General features: G+C 25.4%; 1 protein-coding gene across 1 annotated transcript in view; it reads left to right on the forward strand.

Annotated features, from left to right (window-relative positions):
• Window positions 1–19,328, forward strand: part of LOC105363670 (uncharacterized) — a 145,879-nt gene that overhangs the window by 124,060 nt on the left and 2,491 nt on the right. The window contains exon 2 of the mRNA XM_011501420.1: window positions 16,690–16,727. Coding sequence (XP_011499722.1) covers window positions 16,690–16,727 — 38 coding nt within the window. The remainder of the gene's footprint in view (window positions 1–16,689; window positions 16,728–19,328) is intronic.

Raw genomic sequence — 19,328 nt, forward strand, 5'->3', positions numbered from 1 at the left:
GAAGAGCGGACACATACGCACGCTTACACACGCAAATGCACATAGTGAAAGTGCCATCGAACTCGCGGGCATTTTTCATCTCCCGGTGTGTGTTTTTCGCACTCTGGCAGAAGTACACATTGTCGCGTACCGATTGTCAAGGCCATTCGGATCCAAGTGCGCGATCGCGCGAAACCGCGTCCCGTTTAAAACGAAAATTAACCATGAGATTCAAAATGTAAATTGTCATTCCTACCGACCATGTGTCTTTTTTGATTAATGTTAAATCGCATCGTGACTTTCCTTTTATGCTGATATTTGTGATTTATCGAGGCTCGTTGCGTGTAAAAGACGTTTAAAACCCTTTCGGAATCGCAATTCCAATTGAAATCGCGTTCGAGTATGAGAGATACATTAGCCTCGACTTAACTGACGAAAATAGACGAACATTATTATTATTAATTTAAGCATTAATATTGTAGTAGTTCGAGTTAAAGCATTCGAATGTATATTTATTAGGAATAAAAAAAAAATTATATTATGATTATAAGTAAATATAGTTATAATAAAATTTAACTATACTTATGTAAAGGATTTTTTCTTTTTATTGTAATGTATCCTTTTAACGAAAATGCTTAATTTCCTTAAATTTATGGAATTGCTCATTTACATAAGAGAAACTAACTAACATTTGTTTCTATCATATTTGTGTAGCGCATTGAATAAAAAAACGTATATTGATATGAAATAAATATGAAATAATACGGAAATACTTGCATACCTACTATCATCGTTGAATTTATTGATTCTAACGTTGGTCATTGGGCAATATCTATTTTACATTTAAAATATGAATTGCTTCTCCTAAATGTAACAAAATTTGTAAAAAAAAAAACGAACAAAGAAACAAAAAGAGCCTTTCACGATTTCTCTTCTTAGTTTTCTATAAAGAGTATCGGAGACTGAAAACATTAATTTCAGATGATAAATAATAATTTAGAATTTCATTCTCCATTTAGTAAACAGAGCTCGAATGCATTGCTAATTATATCTTGACCTTGAAACTATGTGAACAAAATTTGTTATATACTATTATGCGATTATACTATTAATATTATACATTATACACAAAATCTTGTAGTCCAATAAATTATCGCAAAATGTAATATATAACATATTGTTGAATGAAGCTGGCCGAGCGGATCGGTCCATGATCAATTAAGTTGAATTTTGATAGTCGATTAAGATGTTTTTGTAAATTAAATCAGCCGCCACGTTTATAATTGAAAATTAAGCTAAAGATAAGTTTTCAAATTAAGTTCTCGATTTAATAAAATACATTTTAATAACTATATTGGAAATTCAGATTATAAATTATCTAATACTCATGTTATATTAAATCGGTTTTCAAAAAACAAAATTTGTGGAAAAATAAGTTTTATAACATTTTTAATAATTCAAATATGAAATTAATTATAAGACCAAAAGATATTAATTATATGTACTTATATAAATTTTCTTACTTTAATCACATTTACGTGAATTAATATTTAATAAAGAAAATTTTTTTCTTCTATTAAATTCAAATACCAATGAATTCAATAAATATGAAATCATAATTTATGAACATGGCATACCATTTATTATAATTGAAGCAATAAATCTCGCTATTAGCCTTTTATGTATAATAATTTATTGTCATTAATTTGCAGCTTTTACTTAATGTATTTAAAAAGTCGTTTTGCAAGACTAATTTCTTCTATTATCTTTAGAAATTATTAAATATAAGATTATTAACGTAATACCCATTTAATTTAATCAATGTTTCATATTATTTGCTTATCCCCTATGTACACAGAAAAAAATCAATTTTATATGAAATTCGGAATAATTATGATTATTATGTCATTCTTGAATAATATCAGTTATTATACAACATTATTTAGTTTATTATAGTTTATTACAACGTATAAGATGAGCCATCTTAGAGATATGATAATTGATGTACTTGGTAAACGATTAGATTTGTGTATATAAATATAGTCGATTAAATCATAAATTAAATAATTAATTAAAACCATTTCAGTAAGTGATTAGATAATTAAGGAGTTATTTCTTTAATTGTTAATATAATCATTAATGCGATAAGTCTTTTATTCCATTCCAATTATTTAAAATAAAAATTAATTCTTCTGTACGTATGACTTCTATATTTGAAATACTTATAAAAGTTGACTATAAAAGTATGAATAATTAGAGGGCATTAAAAATTAATAGTATTTTCATTTCAAACATTAAAAAATAATTCTTATACATTCCAGCATATTATATAAAATTGATTTCATATTCATGTTTGTGTTAATACATACAAACTTATAGTTTTACAATATCCCTCGAATATCTGATTTCTATCGGAGTTGGTAGTTTCTTATAATGATGAAAATGAAATTTTTATAATAACGATTTATAGCCCCAAGGATAATAAATTTTTTTTTTTTATATAATATATAATAACTTGTATGTTTATTAAATTACATGATTTTAAAATATTAATGCGTATTTACATTAGCAGCACAATATCATTGACTTCTAATCTACTTAATGACTATCGACGGAAGGTAAAAGTTTCTTACACCTTTATGTTCGTTATATATATATATATATATATATATATATATATATATATATATATTTTTTTTACAGTCTTCATTCGTAAAGCTTTATTGCTTACTTTGCAGAATTTACGTGACTTTCTTTACTTCATCAGATAATATCTACTTATTTCGCAATTGAAATCAGATATTTGCTTTGATCCAAACAGAAAATTTAATTGGTCAATGAATAGATAACAATATATTTTTATTATAATAAAAGATCAATAAATATATTGGTATAATAAAAGCAAAAACGATAGAAATTACGATTGTTCAAGGACAAGAAATTCTTATCATTAAGTCTTACAGTATTATTCTAAGGATATTATTTACACAGGAAGATAGTTCATACATATAAAAATATAAAATTATATTGGAGTTGTATAGATACTTAACATAAAAAAAAACTAAAAAGAATTTTTTTTTTAACGCATTCCAATATTAAAAATAACAAATTCGGTTAGGGCCAATATTGTTTTTAAAATTGTGCTTATTAAAAGTTTTACGAATAGTTTCCTCCTACTCACTTGAATTATTAATATCACTTCAGTTTTGTCTTGAAAATCTCCTAATAATAATGAATGTGCTATTAGAAAGCTTCGACTTCCGAATTAATCAGTAAAATAACTATCTTTAAATATCATTTCAATATAGTAATATATTTTTTACATAGAATATAAGAATAAATTGTAATAAATTCAGGATAAGTGTTTACAAAATTTCGTCCACTGTTCTAGCTGTATTTTCCTACTAAATCACACAAACGTATATTGCATGGAAAAATCAAAAGTTAATTAATTAGATACTCGACATATGAATACGACGTCTACAGAAATTAATTTGCCCTTTCTACATTCACCTTCAACCCGTTTACTTTTCCTTTTTACCCATTGATAAAATTTCTTATACTTCACAAATCCTTGACAAGACAAATTTCTTTTTCGTTGCACTGAAAATTTGTCAATTTCTATTAGTCCATATTCATTATTAGCTTTCAAAATTTTATATTTTATTCTGAGGTTGCTACTTGTTAATACGGGAGCAACATCACATGAAAATCCATTACTTATGAGATTTTAGTAACATTTATAAAAATACTTAATACTGCCGACTATAGTATATAATTCATTCTTAAATGTCTTACAATGAGCTGTAAATAGATACTTTTAATTCATTAAGTAGCTTCCACAGTCTTTTAGGACTGTTTGAGTGTTGCTCATAATACAGTCGTAGTGAAAAAAGATATTGGCTCCTCTCTTTACAGAGAAAGTGGTCCAAACACACAATTTTTCCATTTTTTTTTTCTTATTGATTTGTCGCTGGATCAAGTTACTCTCATAAATTATAGAGATATTCGTACACGCATATATATATATATATATATATATATATATACACATGTAATTATAAATAGTACCGGCTTAAGTGCGTGTTCATATATGCAAAGTTGCACAAATATTTTTTCGATTATTCTTGGCTCGAAACATTACAGAAGCTTTCACTCGTGCACTCGATTCGAAATTCTGTTTCAAGTTTTGTCGCTTCTTTATTCATTGTTTTTATATATAAAATATCGGGTTTTACTATTACTTGTTTTATATTGCAGAAGCAAGATGATAGAGAAAATTTTCAGACGAAATTAACCTTGTTTCGTGTACACGCAACGCTCGATTTAGAATTTCCAAAAAGATGAATAATAATGGTCGATTGCCTGTTAAGGATATTACGAACATTATTGAATGTTAAGTATTTTCTAAGTTTCTTAAAAAAAGAAAAAAAAAAGAAGATTTTTAATGATTTGTTTACTAATTCATCATTAATGAAAAAACATAAGCACTTTAAATTATTATATTAAATGTCAAGTAATTTATTATTACATAATTTAGGTTTTATCGTTGCATTTTTTTTAACACATATTTATCTTATAAATGAAGTTTCCTTTTACAAGACATTTGCAATTTTTATAACGCAGGCATGCGCCGAGCTTTATTTATTTTTTATCTCTAAATATATAGGAAAATATCTACGAAAATACCATTTGATTTTATGCATAATAATATAATTTCATCATCTACTTACAATAGGTCCTATATTATTTTGAAAACTTTTCTATTGTTGCCCGTCTTCAGCTTACAACCATATACAGTTTATAATATATATATATATATATATATATATATATATATATGTCGACTGAGTATCTATCGAATACATTGTAATAAGACTTTCTAAAGTACTTTTACGAGTCTTGGAGAATTGTTCCGAAAGATTCGATCGATTAGAATAATGTCTAGAGCTTGTTGAAGAAAAAATTAATAATCGTTTTGTTCAATATTCACTGTGAATAGTTGGAAATTTTCTATAATCTAATGATATAGAGAAAGCAAATTTTTCTCAACCGTTTCATTAAAATCTTCATTTTATTGTATACATTAAAATAATGACACTGTCGAATTATTAATATATATTAGCAGTTTTATGAATCATTGATGTGCACCGTTGTAAAAGAGAAATAGACTTTCTAAGTGCATGTAGAAAACCTGATATCTCTTCATTATGAATAAAGTAAGAAGATGTTAGATTTAGATTACATTAAATTATGATTAAATAAACAAATTATATACAATTTCAGTATAAATGAAGATAATGCAAAAAAAATCGGCCAAGGATTCGAATTTTTTAATGAAAAGAAAAGATAAGATTGATTAAATGCGTCATTTAACGATTATTAAAATTTGTTAATGATTCAAGCTCTTTAAAATTATAAATAATATTTATGGTAGACCTTTATTATTCAAATATATGTATTTAATTAGGTAGAAAGTAAAATGTAAGTCGCTTTGATTAAGCGTTTAAGATGACTTTCAGAAAAATTTTTAAAAAATATTTTCATCAGCTGTAATTATAAAATTATAACCGTTATAAATTACCGTTTGAAGTCTTAATAGTAAATTAATGATAGCTACTCATTATCATTATGAGTCAATAATGTTCAGGTATGTTTACTGATATTTTGACATGACACAGAATGTTTTATATATAAAACGAAACTATTTTCATAAAACATCATATATTTTTGCATGGATATATTGCTCATAGATTTTCACTAATACAGATAATTTATGATATTTCAAATGAATGCATACAATAGAAAATTATTACAACATATATAATTAGAAGAATTTAATTGCACAAGTAAATTTTTTATTGCATATAAATTAATTGACAGTAAAACAATCCTTTAGCTTATTTATTCCATTATTGCGTTCCTTTATGCTATTAAATATTTATATCAAAATTATTATTTCTGCTAAATCACAACCTATGAAGCATAGAATCTAATCATTTTTAAAGAATATAAGGCCAACTGTTATCTATAAAGAAAGGTATATTTATAGAAATGTGTATATATAAAATATGTATTGTAATAGAAAATATTGAAGAAATAAATTTAATGATTTCAAAGAATTTAATCAAAGCACTGAATGTCACTATTAGTACATAAAATCGTTCAATTTTCTAGATTTCACTTGTATAATTCATGGCATTATCTTTCATTTTTATTTTATTACAAAGGAGGATCGATTGCACATATAATGCTCATCTATATAACAAATTATATGACCGTAAGACAAACTTATGTCTTGCTTATGTCTTGCTTATCTTGTGATGAGCATAAATTCTTATAAAAGTAATCCTACTGATTTTACTCGTATATTATTTGGCGATATAATTGTCTTTTTTCTTTCTTTCTTTTTTTTTAAATATATATTGTTCTAAGAGATATAAATAGACTAATGCAATTATATTACATAAGTTTTATCTACATAGTTATTTGAATTTTTTTTTCTCTTCCTTTTGTTTTTTATTCTATTGTTACATAAATATATAGGAAGAATTGTGGAATGAAATAATTCGTGTAATATTTTATATAAAATTGTGTATTTACAAATCATTGAATTTCATAACTGATATATAAGAATATAAGATTACCGAGGGTAATGTAAAATTAACTTACTCAAAAGTGGTGCCTCAACCGTATTTGCAATAGTCCTTTATTATTTTACATAAAAATTATATTATAATGCAGAACATTAGTAGTAAGTCTTGTAACTTGATAGTAAAAAAAAAATCGAAAAACATTAAATCAAAAACGTGTAAGCAAACTTTCTTACTTTATATCAAAGTACGCTATCCTGTTATTTTTATTCTAATAATATTCCCATTTTCATTTCAAGCCTAAAGTGCTTAACTTCTGTTTTAATCGCAAGAATGAATCTCAAGCTTATAAAATTTGGTAGTCATAAATAACTTTCGTTCATTAGCATGTGTACGTTTTCGCTTCAACTTGCGATATATAGGTTGCCTAGTCATAAATTCATGTACCTACCTACACCTGCGCGCATTCAAACGCGCAACATATTTATCAGTATTTGTAAGCACGTGCGCGAGTTCGTATAAAATTGTCGCGATGTACGAGTAAAAAGGGGCAAAAAGGAGGAGGTGCAATGTGTATTTATTGGATCGATTGGATGGCCGAGCATACACGTGCGTAGTCTTGCCATACAACTAGATAAAGTGCGTAGGTAATAAAACTGCCTGTCCCATTAATTGACCGTAAAATTTGTCTTCTACATGGAAGTCATTCACGCGCCACTTCGTACACCAACGTGCAACACGTAAAAAACGTGACGGCCTCGATGACTAAACATTAAGGATATAACGATATGCCGTTCATTATTTAAGAAATGAAGAAAAAGAATAAGCCGAGTGGAATCTTTCACGCCGTGATGCAGTCATAATTTCAATGACTTGATGATATGCAGGAAAAACGAGCTCAAGTAAAAAGTCAAGTATAATAGAGGGTGGAAAAGAATTTATTAGTGAGTCACTGTAGAATTGCGGTTTATGTTGTCGTTGAAAATAGTTTTGGATGATATTACAGTATAGATTTGTAATAACTTTGGATTATCAAATGCAGAAATGAAATTATAATTTTATGCTTAGAGGAGGAATAGAATAACGAAGAAATGTAAGCATAGCAATACGTTGATAATAGAAGTCTTTGTTAAAAATAGATTTTTTATTGTCAATATAAGATTTTCAATGAAAATTCTTCAGTATTCCATATTCCAAAATTAAAAATGAATTTTACTCATTATACAATTAAAAGTTAAACAATTTTATACGACAAGAATTTATAACTGTAAATTAACGAATCTATATATCATTATTTATTTAATCTCCAATGATCAACAACAGAATTTACTATTATAATAAAATATCTAATTGTCCAAGTATCTTATTATAATAAACATATAAAATTCTTTCGTATATTTAACTGTATAATAATACACTATAATCATTGACATTATCAAGCGTTTTTCTAAAGTTGCTTGCTATACGAAAATACTTTATGCCATTTACAATTGAAAACAAATAATCGACCACATATAGCTTATTTTTACACACTGACACCAAGCATTCATATTAAGTTTGTTTTATTAAACTAAAGTTCATAAAACATAATTTATTCATATAGGAATGTGGTTTGTGAGCTCTAGTTTTACTACAAATATAATATATTATTTTCTTATATTTTAAATAATTATTATACGCGTAAAACCAATTGTAAATTTCGATTGTATCGACCAAATTTAATGTCTTGTATAAATAACTTTCGGATTGTATCGGAGTATATTTGATGGTAGTTTATTTACGTTTAATATCAATCAAGTTTTTAACATGATAATGTAGGGTACGATTTATATGCAAATGATAAATGACTTATGAATTATATGAAAAGTTTGTAAAATATTTCTTGTCCTATAAATTAGAATTACATAAGAAAAAATTTATAGACTGAAACAAAAATAAATTATAATATTCAAAATATTAGAAATGCCAAAGCACTAGATGCCGCTAGTTCATCAGATTATGTATGATGTTTTATTATAAATTTGAACGTAGAAAATAAAATATTTTTAATATTATTATTATCATTATTGAATATTTTGTATTATAGCTTTATTGCACTTTAATTAGTATTAACAGGATGCGTAAATATGCGCTTTGTATGTGTAATATGATACCATTTGAAATATTACTGCTTAAATCTGTTATTCCTTCGTATTAATAAAATAGCATTTTGATTAATAATATCACAATATTTAAACATAGTATATTATTTTATATTGCATGTAATAATCGTACAAGGAATATTTTTCCTAAATGAAAATGCCATATTAAATATGAAGAGAGCTTAAAAAAAAAAAAAATCAGTGACAAACGAGCATGTTTATCCAATTTCCCTGAGTTATATAATTTTGAAATTACAATACGCACAATAATTTAAAATATAAATATGTTTCAATCTAAGATAAATATTTACTTATCAATTCTTAAAAAAAGCTATAACAATTTGCAAAGCGAAGAAATAATATGGTAGAGTATTTTCAATTTTTCAATTTTTATATATTGAAAACACAGGAATAGCTGATTTTTTAATTGTATAGGGATTATTTAATAAATATACTTAAATGGTAATTTGTTTTCTCTAATCACAACATTATACCAATGATCAACTGGCATTGACAAATCATAAAAACAAAAATTTTCTAATCTTATTTATAAAGTTCTAAATAACAAAAATTTTTAATTATATTTTTAGCATAAAATTATTAAAAGTTCTTAGTTTATCGTAAGAGCGTAGAACATAAACTTCTTCGAGCCTTTAATAAACACCGAAGAATTGAAAAAATGCCGTAGAGTAGAGATTTATTCTTGCAAAATTTTCTTTAAATTCATCAGGTGTATGATTAGTCACATTGCTTCTATTTACCCATAAATAGACATTAGATCTAAAGGAGAAACATTTCTCTTGCCAACATTCATTCGATGTCCAGAAAAACCTTATACGCGTCTAGAAAGCACATTTCTACACACTCGTCGTTAATGTATTGAAGCAGCACCCGTTACTTCCTGGATCATCGTGACTCGACTTGTTTTTTTCCGACGATAAAAATTGTTCACTAGACGCGCCAGATGAGCAAGATAGAACGTAACGTCGTGATATCTGCGCATGTGCGAAATGATATTCAATATGTGAAGCAACTGAATGCACTGTTGCTATGTGCTGAAAGGAGAGAAAATTATTGGACATTTATTGCAAGAAATTGCGACAAACGATGTATCGACTTGAGGAATCAATTGCCTGACTTACTTTTATAATTTTGGATTAGTCCAAGCAATTGTCGTGTAAAATTTTTACATTTTCTGTCACAGTTTGTACATCAATGTCGTAAAATATAAAGAGAATACTGCTGAATAATAATTTATTCAAATATTTGTTATAAATATTTTATATAATATGTTACAATTGTTATATATATATATATATAAAACATTTATTATAATAGTGAAGATATTTAATTTCCAGTACTTCATTATTTATAATATTTATTCATGTATTTTAATAAAACTACATTTGTTCCTGTAATCTATAATTTAATTTATTTAATTTTTTAATATACTAGTAGATCTAGATCAATTGTTCCACATCGTAATAAATAATTATCCATTTGTATTGGAGTCATGAGCAAGAGCGTTTAAGCGTATATTCCAGCCAATAATAATAAAACTTGTTTATGTATCGGTGAAATTCATTTAATAACATTTCTTCTGATTTTCGTTCGAGATGGAAAAATACGTATTTATCCAAGATAACGGATAGCAAGAATCTTTAAAAGCTTTCAGCTTTCATCTTCCGACCTGCGCTCAGAGTAAACAAAAACGACGATTGGAAATTGCCTTTTTAGGTGAGATTAAAATTATTTCTGATTACAAACCTTCCTATATACCACACATAAAATATATATTTTGTTGTTAAGAAAAATAAATTAAAGTATAACCTTCGTAAACATTATTTCAAAACTATGTGTACATTTTTTAGGTAATTCAAAAATGCCCGTAAAATTCAGTGTTTCTCGTTCGCCAAGAGAACTTTCTTGCTTTTAACGAGCATAAGCACGTAGTAATAATAATTACTTTCATAATTTAGACTACAAATGTATATTATCTTGTGGCTAATTACAAATATAAAAGTGGACAAATTTTAATACCTTTTGCAAATATTTATCAAAATAAATAATTATGAGTAGAATCATAAAATGCTTAAATTTTATTACTTAAATCATTGTTTATGAATGACGGGAAGCCAAAAGATCGAATGGACATTTTAATATTCGTGGCTTTTCATTAAATAATTTTTCATACTGAAAATATTAAATTATGCAATAAATACAAATACAATGTGCTAATAATTAAATGTGTCACATATAATTGAATAACTCCAATAAAATATCAATAAATTAATCTTGTAATGGGTTGAGAGGGAAACTAATCAATACAAATTTATATTTAAATTTTTAAATTATGAAATTTCGATACGCAAATGATCGATGCTTAACAAAGTGGCATAATCAAAGATTCACTTATAATAAATTATCAATTCCTGAATTAATCCATACGTAAAGGCTCTATTCACCATAGGAATTAATTAAGCAAATTTATCCTATAATTAATATATATGTTTTCATGTTAAAAGACATAATACATTTTTAATATTTTGCTTCACTTTTAAGTACTTGACTTTAATGAAATTTAATGGTACACCTTACGTAAAGCGCTTAGCAAAAATTTAAACTATCATTTATTATTAATCCATCTTAATTTTAGCTTATTTAACAATTAATTAATGCTTAGTATAAGTTTATAATATTTTTGATATTATTAAATAAAATAAAGAATATATATAAACTGTGAAATCTATTTAAGAAAATAATATAATGTTAATAAAATAATTTCTCGATAATGTTAATATATAATAATATACAAAATATATAATAGATTGTAGTATTTATAAAGGCAAATACAAATTCTCGGTAGAACAATTCTATTTTTTACTTTTGAATAAGACTTGTTACAAATAACTAATCGAGTAAAAGATTCTTATTTTTTATTTATTACAACAATCACTATTTCGCTCATCTGCTGTCCCGAAATTCCATTTCATGTATAATTCCTATTTAGCCACTTAGTTATTGTTATTGTACCATGAAGTTTGAATTTTTTTTCTTATAAACAATAAATGAGGAACATATAAAACGTGATGTGTAGGTAAATACATTATCGTCTTTCTCTTACTCTACTATTACATTCAATAAGTAAGTAGTGCATATCAAAGTCTGCAATGCATTTTAATTATATTATTTTCAACCCAGTTTGATATGTTCATAATATTTAACTGCATTGTTTATAATTATACAAAAAATCATAAAAATGTAATATTGAAAATTCAATTGGAAAAAAATTTGAAAAAAAAATCGGAAAAAAAAAATCGTTGTGATTGCAATTAAAATTTCATAAAAATTTGAACTATACACACACATATATATATGAAAATTTTAAAATACATTACAAATTTCTATAAAAAAAATAAAGGAAACAGTAATTATCGATCTTAATGAATTAATTGTTAATCATAGACTTAGGCAATCATAGTTTTCTCTCCATCTTAAATAAAATTTATAATATTTGACATATAATTTAAATTACAATAGTAACTTGCATTTAATATTGTAGAAAGATTCTCTTTATGCAAACTATACATTCAATCATATTGTAATATAATTTCTAAATAATGAAATCAATTATGTTTTTCAATTATTTTCAAATTTTAATCTCGAATGTTTTATTTCTCTACTAAAATTTAATTATATTATTATTATTTTTAATAATTTTATTATATTATTATTTTTAATATCTAATAATTAATTGTTATTGCGTAATATTCATGAATTTTCGTTGAATTTCACTGAAAAGTATTAGGAATATACAAAGATGTAATCACTTAACATGACATGATATAAGAAATCCATAAGTAATACTTGGCTGAATAAAGTTTCTGATATAAATAATTTCCGGGTTTTATGTGACATATAAAAAAGGATAAAATGCAAACAAGGTGCGTGCAGTTAATTTGCCATTTAATTATGTTCTCCTACACCACCCACATAAATGTTAACGACAGCTGCCAAGAAAACTTCCTTAAAAGAATATTTTTTCTCTTTATTTCTTTCTCGTCACGAAGCCGTTAAGCTTTTTAATCGCGATTTTATAGAGGTTCGCACGATAACACCTTCATTTTACCCCCTCACATATTAAATATTATATGCCAGCGAATTTTCAGTTTACCTGGCGGTGAAAGCAGTTTTATGGGACTCCCGTCATGTTGTAGCTTATTGATTCACATGCGAACAAGAAAAATTTATGCAAGGAAGCGATCACTTATGGAGTTATGTAGTTGATAAAGTTATGTGGATTAAGGAATTTTTAACGTAGAAAGTTGTATAGGATTTTCTATCGATCGAATGATTTAACAAATCACTATTTAATGCATACGAAGCTAGATTGTGCGCATAAAAGTGCATACATAATTTACGTAATCTTTTGACATTATGAAATATATTATTCATAAAGTATTCATTTATTAATTCTTACATCTTTTATATTGTATTATTTTATCATTCATTTATAACTATTTTATCATTCTCATTGTGTTTTGTTCGCGAGAGAATTACTTTAGGTTTAGATGTTGAATTCTCGTATAATCGTGATCAATTTTCAAAAATAGAAGCACTAAAAAGTAATGCATATAAGCATTAATTTCATTACAAAATGTATCGTCGTAATTGTTGGAATTACTTATTATATATTGTGTAACAGTAATGTGATTAATTTATTGCATTTCAATTGATGTCGAGGATTTAGGAATAAACCATATAAATATTTAGATATTAAAATAATAGATAATATTATGTTAATGATAAGATTTATTATACTCGGAGATTTGTTTTAAAGATCAATGATATCGATTAAATATTGATAATATTACGTATTTTCTATTAGATGACTATGCATGATATATGTTGATGTATATTCAATATTTCTACATAGGAGCACATATATTTAACATCTGTATATTTAAAATTGCTCCTATTCTATAGAAATTAATATATAAATTGTATACATAAATTGATTATTTACATAAAATTGCAAAGAATCGAGCAGCTAAAGATAAAAATATTAATGTTTACAATTTGCGGCATTCAAAGCATAATACCAATTTATTTTATGATAGTGCTCACTCTAAAATATATTCCTTTTATCTTTTAAATATAAATAATTTACATTATTAGGTAAAATCATTATCTATTCAATGACATTCAATGACAATTTAATAAACTATAAGTTTAACGAAATATATTATAATTAATTATGAATTTATACTACTGTGTAATGTTTATTGATAATTTTTTTAAACAAAACAACGTGATATTGCATTTTGAATTATTTATTTTTTCAGTATTTCCATGCATTATACATACTTTGTCCTCGTAAAAAGAATAATATATATATATATATATATATATATATATAGAAATATCTAATTTTATATAATGAATAACTTTATATACTGAATTCAAGACGCAATAATATTGTGATAAAGAATTCTTTTGACGTGTAGAACCGAAAGTTTCAGATTGTAAGTTTTCTAATATCAATAGCGTTTGTGCCGTATACGCCTTCGTAGCTCGTTCGATCTCTCACGGCCATGAAATTTCCAACTAGGCGCAAACAAATTATTAAGCGCACAAAATAAAAAGATATGTAAAAGACGTACAGCAAATACGCTACAATAACAACAATTTCTATTCTCCGCCACGTACGCGAATCTTAGACGGCGGCGCGATCGACTCGTCATTGAAAAATGAGGCCACACGGAGTTGCATTGAGCGTCGATGCATTAACGCTTAATAATAATGCGCGCAACTTCAGCAACGCGAGGAAAGGCTGCCGAAGTGCAACGTTCGCGAACGACGACATATACGCCTCCCCCCATCCCTCCCTCCTCCACGCCCCTCCTCCTCCCCTCCCCCGCCCAAACCGTCATTCCGCCCAACCAAGCATTCCGCGAGGCTGAAAAATATTGCCGATGGTAAATGAATAATGCAAACTTATGCGCCGCGATGCAAAGGGATGTGGCATTGTGCGCCGCATACACGGAATATTGAGAAACACATGTTTTTCGCGCGGCCACCGCATTGTCACTTTCGTAATAATAATTTACGCACCGCTGGATCAATGGGCCTTGGGCCGATGCGTCTGCATTTGCATACGCTCGTGGATCTTCTTTGGAACATAAACGTTACAGAAAACGATTCGCATCTTTCGCTAATATGGGAAAGAAGATGCTACTGTTACCGTTCTTGATTGTTCTTTATTTCTGATATGTGGAGAGAGCAATTGATTAGTATTCTGCCGAAGAAATCACTTTACGGAGTGTACACGTTTCAGCTGGAATTTTAATAAGTTACCCTTATCTTTCATTAATCTACAAAAGGCACTGTAGAACCAATTACTTATAATAACAAAGCGAAACAATATTCGGTATATCGAACAATTTCATGCACACGTCACGTTTCATTATCTAATGTTATAATTTACTATTAATAAGTTAATGCTACTATTTATAAATCTCTGTTTCTCCTTAATTTCATAATTCATGGGAAACTACGATTTCTTATCGCCAAATACCAAGAATCCATCATAAAATTATATTTTTACTATAAACTTTTAAAACTTAAGCAAATATTCATTTTAAAATTTTGACGAGAACTTTAAAGATAATAAAAAAATAGATGTATGTTTTGTTAATTTTTAATGCAATAATTTTCATCGGATAAATATTATGAAATTCATTTCCAGACAGATTACACTTTAATCCTTTAATTTACGACTTGATAAAATTATAATATTTAATTGTACAAATATACCAAGATAAAAACTATCAAGCGTAATAAATAAAAACTCTTAATCATAATTTTATACAATGTAATATTTGAAATCTATTTCTATTCGTTAAAATATATGCAACCAGTAAGATTATTAAAAACAATTATAAAGAATATCATGACTACTTTGGCATTTATTACAGAATGTATTATAATATATATTTAACAATTTCATTTATTATTTATTACTCAATTGTATAAATGCAGCGATAGAACAAATAAAATTTTTTAATTCCTTGGGAATAATTTTACTGAATTGGAACTATGAAAAAATTACTCATATGTACATTCGGTATAATAATATACCTTGCGAAGTTTAAGTTAATATAGAGATAATTATCAATTCTTATGGATAAAAATTAAGTTCACTCATTGTGTAATCTGATATCATCTTATTGCAATGATAAAATACAAATTGGATATGATTATTATTTTTAACAAATCTTGGCAAAGCAAAAATTATAATATTAAAATGTGCTTCATATATTACTTAACACCAATGCAAACAATGAAACTCAATATTCCGCTATACATTAACTTATTATGAAAAAAAGGAATTTCGCTCATAAATTTATGTTTAATATGTACTTATAATTAATTATTTAATCTAGACGATTATAATAGTTTTATTTTTTAATTTTATTATAAATAATATAGTCATTTTTTATACCCGAGTGCTTGAATTTTTTTATGAATATAACTAATATTACTAAGAAGTTTAATCTTAAAAGTCTTAAAATATACGAAATGCTCTCGTAATATTTAAGAATTTTTTTTTAACATTGTTTTACGTAAATGATTTAATTGCTTCTGTGATTTTTTTTAACAATTAATCTATATATAAAGAAAAGAAATACTTGCGTAAAATTCCAGAATTTTAATAATAATTTTATTACAAATTCGATTAATTTTAAGGAAAAAAAAGTATAATCTCATGAAGTCAGAGAGATGCAACTTAAACAATTACATTAAACATCGACATAATACATCTGATTAAAAATTATTGTATGCATTATAATGAAAGTTCGTGTAAATTTGTATTCAGATCTATACAAATGAAATAAAATTCATAAGTCATTTGATTAATTTCTATGCATGAATATAAAATAAAAATAACTAATATAAATATTCTTTTATTTCAGATGAAGTTTCTGACATCAAAGATAAAGCCGATCATGAGGTAGAGTATAATTTTCATAAATTTGATATAAAAATAAAATAAGAAATACATGGCAATTATTTTTCAACTATTCTATATAAAATGAGTAATACGAATGAAGAAAATTATATGAAAAAAATTATTGTTTTTAAACAAAATATTGCTTTTTTAATAATTCTGACAAAATCAAAATTTTTTAAATTACACTGTGTTCTCTCGTAAAATATTTTTCAAAATATCATATTTGGATAATTCTTTAAATTATCTTAATAAATGTTATTCTATAGAATATTAAATACTTTACTATGTCAACTCATTAGCATAATTATATTTACAATATTATTCAATAACGAGAATGAAATAAATATTCCATGAAAATCATTAAATAATAAAGCTATTTTTATTTTATTTAAATAAAAATTTTATTATGTATATAGGAATATTAGTAAAATATGAAAATAATTGTAAGGAATAAAATGTAATTTTTAAAAAGTGTATTGTCTTGAGTAATCTTTAATAAACTGTATAAAATGTATATACATCGTGGAAATATAATTAATATATTCCAATAAGAAAATTAGTTTTTCAACCGTTTTTATATTGCTTCACTGATTTCATAATAAACGATAACGTTACAATAGAAATAGGACATGAAATTTATATGTATTAACAAATGTAATGAAAAATTAAATATTAATATTTTATGCGAAGTGAAATAAAATTTAAAAAGTAAATAGTAATACAAGTAATATTTTCATGAAATAAATATCATTGCTAAGATTTTCTATTTAAAATGTTTTCCAACTAACACTAACTCAATATTGCGCTTCGATTATTGACTACAAATTATAATTATTAAAGGCAAAGGAAACTTTTTGTGGATATAATCATCTCTGTATGAAGTCAAATTCTAATAAGATTTTCAAAATCACCATTCCATGTTTGGGAAAAATATTTGTAAAAATAAAGAACAATAATAATTTTACTTAAAGATAATAATATTAAAGGAAAAAGATACCTCTCATTATGCGTAATATAACACTGATAATTGAAGTATAATTTGCTTTGTAATATAATAAGATAATAATTTTATTGACTCAAATTATGAATATGAGAAGAAAATTTAAAAAAACATTCAGCAATAATAGTCATTTATTGCTTATTTCATTGACAGAAATCAGATAATACAATTAAAGAAACTTCTGTGGAATATATATAATTACAAGTAATATATTTTATAAAAAAAATTCTATAATTATATGATTATTAAATTAATATATATTCATTATAACACTCACACATAATCCAGGTTTTATATATTTGTTATCTCTAATAACGGAAAAGAATTGATATTGAGAAAAATAATAAAATAATAATAACATTTCTTAATATTATAATTATCTATATAATGAATTTTAATTGATACTATGCAAATATTCCATAGTACATGTTAAATTTAATTTACTATGTGGATTTATAAAAAAATTAATTTTGCATACAACTGTTGTTTTATCTATAAGATTTTTAAATACAAATCATTAATAATTAATTTATTAATTGTTTATAATTATTATTAACGATAAAATTCTTTAACATTATAATATTAAATGTATTTCAGTTGTATGAAGTTAATTAGATAAATCGAAGTAAAGACATAATCATTAATTTAATTTTATAATTGACTATATGGAACTAAAAATATCCCTTTATTTTATTTTTTATAATAAAAATATTAATACTCTCATATATAATCCTTTTATATACAAGGACATGAGATGTGAGCATTTAAAGCTTACATTTTTGTATAAATATATTGGATATATTTTAATATGATTTCTCTTCATAACTATAATATTTTTATTCATTTTACCAACATTCTTCAATAATAATGGATTTTTATTTATTAATTAAAATCTTTAGAGAATAGTTATGATAATGAATTCTTACAACCATACAATTACAATTTCCTAAGTAGTAGTTACGTATATGTAGATAGTTTCTGAATTAAATTACTGTAACGCAGCTTGTTGCATTTTCAAGTAAGGGACCCAGAACTTGTTTACAACTCTGGGCAACGATGTTGTATATCCGAAGAATGTGCGAGGAAGGCGATAAGGAAAGATCGAGACAAAGTATAAATAAAATAAGAAGCGTGAAGTAGATTGTAATAGATATCGAGAGAGAGAGAGAGAGAGAGAGAGAGAGAGAGAGAGAGAGAGAGATTCTTTATTGTTAAGTAGGGTGGACTCTCAATTAGTCATTGTTTCATTGTCTTTGCTCCGTCGATGGAAAATGTAAACTTTGTATCCAATTTGTTATTATACTTCATTAGCTCCTTCACTAATAATGTAAATCTGTATTTCAATGGATTTCTGACCGACGAGTCTCGAGTGTCACGACCTATTTCTAGATAAATATAAGAAGACTACATTAATAAGTGACATTATATCTTAATTTTAGTTTACAAGCCGAACAATTGCTTTGCATGTACATTTGTATTATGAAATCGGAATTTTTAAAAATATACTAAAAATCGGAAAATTAAAGAAGATAGACGTAACAATGCAGAGAAAAGTGTCTCTATTGTGATGAAAAGTTGTTTAAGAATTAATAAAAATGAAT

This window comes from Ceratosolen solmsi, unplaced genomic scaffold (genome assembly GCF_000503995.2).
Source record: "Ceratosolen solmsi marchali unplaced genomic scaffold, CerSol_1.0 scaffold3, whole genome shotgun sequence".
Lineage (NCBI taxonomy): Eukaryota > Metazoa > Arthropoda > Insecta > Hymenoptera > Agaonidae > Ceratosolen > Ceratosolen solmsi.